This window comes from Micropterus salmoides, unplaced genomic scaffold (assembly GCF_014851395.1).
Source record: "Micropterus salmoides isolate LMB-PRFRI ecotype aquatic unplaced genomic scaffold, ASM1485139v1 Ms_hic_scaffold_10, whole genome shotgun sequence".
Classification (NCBI taxonomy): Eukaryota; Metazoa; Chordata; class Actinopteri; order Centrarchiformes; family Centrarchidae; genus Micropterus; species Micropterus salmoides.
Window position 1 is genome coordinate 3,069,795 of NW_024040041.1, and position 5,833 is coordinate 3,075,627.

The 5,833-nt window shown below is 42.4% G+C and overlaps 1 protein-coding gene across 1 annotated transcript; it reads right to left on the reverse strand.

Annotated features, from left to right (window-relative positions):
• Positions 1–710: 710 nt before the first annotated feature.
• Positions 711–5,297, reverse strand: atp5mc1 (ATP synthase membrane subunit c locus 1). Its single transcript, XM_038739706.1, has 5 exons — positions 5,187–5,297; positions 3,850–3,897; positions 2,669–2,749; positions 1,758–1,936; positions 711–1,085 (listed from the first exon to the last, which is right to left on the reverse strand). Exons 2-5 carry the CDS (start codon positions 3,886–3,888, stop codon positions 971–973), a joined length of 414 nt encoding a protein of 137 aa, XP_038595634.1. The 5' UTR covers positions 3,889–3,897; positions 5,187–5,297; the 3' UTR covers positions 711–970.
• Between the last annotated feature and the right edge of the window lie 536 nt (positions 5,298–5,833).

The window sequence follows — 5,833 nt, forward strand, 5'->3', positions numbered from 1 at the left end:
CAGAATATTATAGATCAAGAGGAAACTGACCATGTAGCACCCACAAAGCTTTCCCCATTTTATACATTTAAAATCTTTTTTTAGACTGTTTATCAAAAAAAGGCAATCTGAAGACATCGAAAACTCTGGGAAGTTGTGCTTTGACCTTTTCTGGGCTAAACCGTAAACCAAGAAAATAAAGAACACACTAAACGACAATAAAGTAGTTGTAGCCCTAATACCAGTCAAGTTTTATGACTCTACAAAATTGTTTCATAGTAAACTGAAGTAACGTCACTTGTACTCAACAGGCCAAAACAGCCAAAACCGTGGTGTGGTCACAAAGTGTGGTCCTTTAAACCCAGTTAAAATGAATAAAATACACTGGAAAATTTGTAAGATCTCAAACCTTTCTAAATTCAAGTGCCCATGTGAAACCCTTTATCACAAGTGGGGTTAACAATACACTTGAGCTGACATTCTGGTACTCTTCACATCTGCTATACTTGCCATGGTCAATCATAATACATCGATCGGTTTTCAAGAATACAAAACAGGGAGGTCTAAGTGGGGAACCTTTGATCTAGAAGACGACACTGAACACTACCTACTGTCAACTTTGGTCATCATTTATAAGGTAACACCCAAATGACATTTGAAATAGCTACCTGTATGTGAGCAGTTACATTTTCTTAGCAAAAAACCAAACACGATTAAAACACTGCAGACCATTTTCAGTTATCCCAACCATTTATTTTGGACAGATTTCAACCGAAGTGAGGTCTTACATAAAACTTCTGAAAAACAAAAATAGCACAGGAACATAAAACTGTAGGGTTGGAGGTTTGTTACCCTCAGACTTTTTCCCGTTGATTGAATAGCCTACCAGCACATTCGGGGTTCCCCCTTTGGATGGAAGTAAGGGAGCAAAAAGAAAAAGGAGGCAGGGAAGAAAGGGTAGGTGAAGGGAGTTGTAGGCGTGTTTCCAGATTTACATGGCGAACAGGATGAGGAACGCCACCATCAGACAGAAGAGACCCATAGCCTCAGACAGAGCAAAGCCCAGGATGGCGTAGGAAAAGAGCTGCTGCTTCAGAGAGGGGTTCCTGTGGAGGACAACCAAAAATGTCAGACTTCTGAATGCAAAATCCAAAACATAAGTTTCATGTGATCAGGGTCCAACATTTACTTTGTTGTCTACCAGCCAATGGCTGGATAACTAGAGTTTTCCATGGGTATCAGGTAATGTTTCATATGAAGACATTTCATGGTTCCAGCTTGACAAATGTGAAAATTTAGAACTTTAGTCATTTTCCGGATTATACTACACAATATGCTATACAAAGTTTTACTCAACATTTCCAATATAGGACTTTTAAAAAAAAAAACCAAACATGTGGTCTAGTACTTTTACTGAAGGATTTGAGTACTTCCTCACCACCGCCCTTCACTGTCTCAGTTATATAGTATATACAGTGTTACTGGCCGAGACTCCCTGTTTTAAGGTAGCCTTGTTTGTAACCTGTATGCGAGGCAGACCAGCAGGTTTGCTGTGGAAGAGCATCTGTGTGATATCTACCAGCATGCTGCTGCAGTCACAGAAACGCGACTGCTACAAGACGCGGTCAGTTACCTTATGTGCTTTAGTGGGGAGTTTGTGGTGAAGTGTAGTGAGGTCATTCATTCATTACTATGGATATGCTTCTGCCCATTAAATGTTACATATTATAAACATGTTATGTTGTTGGTGCTGTTGATAAAAATTATTCATACTTCACCTGGCATAACCAATGATGAGGCTGCCGAACACTGTTCCGATTCCTGCTCCTGAGCCGGCCACACCCACTGTGGCAGCACCAGCACCAATGAATTTGGCGGCAGTGTCAATGTCCCGGGAGACAGCGCTGGTCTGAAAGGAGCGGGTCAGGATTGCAGACCGACTGACTGGCAACAGGGCCTGGAAGGGGAACATACAGTACATTTCACTACTGTGTCAGCAAATAGCTTCAATTATATCTTATTATGCATTGATCTATCAAAGTGTATCCACTGAGTTGGGGGGGGGGGGGGGGGCCACATAACAAAATTGTGAAATATGTGTCATTGAACAAGAAGGTAAAGGGGGCAAAAAAACACAATACAAAAAGGTGGAGCAGGAAACTTAAGTACCCATCTACTGAGCATCAGTGAGGTGCCTGCAGAGCTCAAAGGATATTAAAGGACAGTACCACCCAGTCACAGCCTGTTCACCCTGCGGCTGTCTGGAAAGAGATCCAGAAGTATCTGCTGTCACATCACACAGCTTCTTCCCTCAGGCTTTGTTCTATTACTTATTTTGCCACCTGTCTGGTTTATATAATTTTGAATGTAATGTTTGTTTTTGTGAGCGCTTGCTCATGGTGGGAAGTGTTGGGTCTCTGTTATTACAAAAAGTATACATCAGTTGTCTTGTTCAGTTACCTCAGTTGGACATACAGTAAGATTTAGCTACACATTTATACTGAGGTAGCTAACAAAAAAAAAATCCAACCACCAGCTTGTAACAAATATCCATCTCCAAATGTAAATCAACATTGCAATTAAGTGATACACTGACAGATTTGATCAATATAGGCTATCCATGTTGGCAACAAGGCAGTAGCCATTTAGAACAACTGGGTGTAGGATCACTGACAGTCAAAGGACTGACCTGCTGCTCCACTGTGGCTTCAGGTCTGTTAAAGAGGGAGACTGAGACTGGCCGGGCGAGGACTCTGGACCCCCCACGCAGCTACAGACAAGAGAAAAAACTATTAGTTCACTTCCACAAATGGAATGTGGAACCCATCAATACATTTTCTACTGCAAAGACCAAACTACCCATCTCCAAGTTTCCCCTTTCACTGCATACCAAAGTTAACTGGAACGGACAGGATTACTACATTGTAGTGGAGTTTTTGGAAAAGAATCAGGGGCAATGTAAGGTATACAAAGGCCTAAAAAACCAAGACAGTACAAGATGTCAGCTGAAATTAAGGAAGTGCATTCAAATAATTTTCTCAAAGAAAGAAAGTTGTGAATAGCAAACCAAATTAAATAGAAATCTAGTAAAACATTACTTGTATCTAAGAAAAAAAAAAGAGACTAAAAGTTAAGACTATTCTGTCAAACTAGTGACCAGAGTAAAAAAAACCTGACATTGTTCTTTATTAATCTGATTAATACAATTCAAGTGCCAAATTATCCACTATGCAATTTCAATGCTAAAGTTTCACACCCCACAGGTGCATGCAGCTACATATACACAGATATTTTGTTGGTTTCTACTATGGCATCTAATCCCTAATCTGGTTATAATTGGCCCATTGCAGGCAATTTTGGAAAGCCCCAAGCAAGACCGACTGATCAATAGCATGTCTGCATTAGTATCAATTAAGCCCATCCCAGAACCAACTTTTAGTCTGGTGCTGTTCTGCCCGTCCTGCTGGACAGTGTCAGATGTAAATAACTTTGCCCTCTACAACACCTCCATGCTGCAGGGTCAGCTGCCATGGAAATACCACTTACTGTCCAATGGTCTATAAGAGCATGGACAAAACATGGCTGTCATTCATTAGTGTCCTTGAAGACCCAAGGATGCCAAAAAGCTCATGCAGCCATGAAACTCTGTAGTTATTTGGAGTCATGTCACTGAAATTCAAAATTCTAGGTTCCAAAGGTTGGTTTAGTTTTCATAATTAAAGTACATCCAAGAACAGAGCTGCATTACAGACAAGCGTCACAATGAACTGATACTCCGTCAACTAGTTTTATAATATATAAAACCTAAAACATGAAACAATTATACTTCTTTGTCTTAATGATTCCCACAAGACATTACAGCTGACGTACCATAGCAGGAGATGTGACAAACTTGGCGCAGGCATACATGGCTGGAAGCTGGAGAGAGGGAACATTTTAGTTAGGTCTCATGGACATTCACCTCTGGTTGATCAAAGAGCAGATTCAGTGACCTGGGTAAATTCTATTGCAGGAGTCAAGACTGGAAGGTTTGTCATGAACAGTGCAAGTACTAAGTCACCAACACCTGTCAGAGAGGTGAGACTGTTCTTTATGGGACTGCAGCTTTGTGAGCTGCATTGTAGAGAGACGTTACTTTAGATTCACCGCCCTGGGTCAGAGTTCAGACAAGTTTCCAGTGCAAAAAGGTGTGAAATCAGTTTGAGGATAAATACCCTGATCATAGAAAGGAAAATCTGAGTAGGGTAACGCAAAGGTTAAATCTAGCAGCGAGTTGATCGAGCAATTCTGTCTGTTGCTTCTGGCCAGTTCAGTAAAGAGGCTAATCCAATTGCATAGACTACTGCAAGGATCAACTCCAGATAAACTGCTACACATCCACACATGCTACAGAATTAATGGCTTTAACAGGACTACTCTCTGAAGCCATTAGCAGAATCCTCGAGGACATAAGGTTTCACGTCGTCGAAGAAATTCGGTACAGTAAATATCGGCGTAGTGTAGCATTTTGTGAAACCACCAATACGTTTGTAATTCAAGCAAGGCCAGAAGGAAGGTTAGCTTGGATGATTGCCGTAGTAGCTTAGAAGTGGGAAAGCGCCGGAGCTAAGCTAAGTTGCTAAGCTAAGCAGTCTGCAGACTTGAAGGTCAAAAATGAGCCACAGACGGTCACATTGGCGGCGGAAAGCAGGCACTAACGTTATCTGCTGCATTAAATCTCAACTGTGCTGTAGCGCAATGACAAGGGACGACATGACACCGCGGGTACCCGACAAGGGTGTCCTTTTTGCGGAGGAGTGACTCAGAACACTGTAGGCCCATAGTGTCAGACATTTTGCATTCAACTACCCGTCAATGCTACCTGGCCGCGCTGCGTCTGGTGCGTGACCCGCCACTTGCATTGGAAGTAAAGTTACACCAACGCTAGTTGAAACGCACTGCTCATGTTACTACTGCTACATGACCTGTCGCACAGGTGAACCAACAGCACAGATAACAGTTAAGTATAAGTAATTCCTAGCAACCAAGTCATTGAATGGCCGACCTATCGTAGCTTGCTAGCTGCCAAATGTTAGCAATGACAGCTAGCTTTACAAAGGTTTCCTGAGGACGCACACGGTGTAGTTAAAATGACAGAAACACGCGTGTTTGAAACACGGACAAAACTGAGTATATGAGATGCAGCAGCTATGAAAGGCAAATATTACCGGTTTGTTCGGCTTTCGGAGGGTCCGGGATTAGCTGCTCTCGCACACCGCGACAGTCAGTGAATGTGGGATGGGCTAAATTGTCACCTTGTCATTTATAAGCTCAGCGTCTACGTCCTAAACGACCATTGGTCGGAGAGAACCCTCCTTCACTCATCATTGGCCCATCGCCAGATTGCGTCGGTCAACCTAGCCTATGAGACAGTGCTTTGTTGAACTACAATGTTTTTGGTTGGCCGGGAGGTTCATGGGGGCGAGACCAAAGGAACGTTCATTAATGTTATTGGACAGTGTTGCCGGGAATGACGAGTTTACGAGGAGCGACCTTTCAAAGCACATCCAGTGTCCTAAGTACCTATTGGTTAGTCTATAGGAAGTCCCACCTTTGATGAAATGCTGCATTCAAGTTCTCCCTGATGATCCAATTTTCCCGAGTTGGGAAGTCCTTCTTCCGACTTTCGTGTATTCGTGAGATTGAAGTCATAATATGGAAACAACATGGACTTTTTCTATAGCGCATAGCGTGTGGGTTATGAGATGCTTGTTTGTGATGTTGCTATCCAAGTATGCTAAAACGTTTGAAGCCTTGTGATCCCAGATGCTGCACCTGAAGGCTACATTTACCCATTTGGCAGACACTTTTATCC

Bases quoted from the DNA above. Each gene is read 5' to 3' on its own strand.
- atp5mc1 (XM_038739706.1), bottom strand. From the start codon at position 3,888: ATGTATGCCTGCGCCAAGTTTGTCACATCTCCTGCTATG. The intron at 1,937-2,668 runs GTCAGTCCTTTG...TTCCCCTTCCAG, and splicing joins AAGCCACAGTGGAGCAGCAG to GCCCTGTTGCCAGTCAGTCG. The intron at 1,086-1,757 runs GTGAAGTATGAA...TGTCCTCCACAG, and splicing joins CTCATCATTGGTTATGCCAG to GAACCCCTCTCTGAAGCAGC.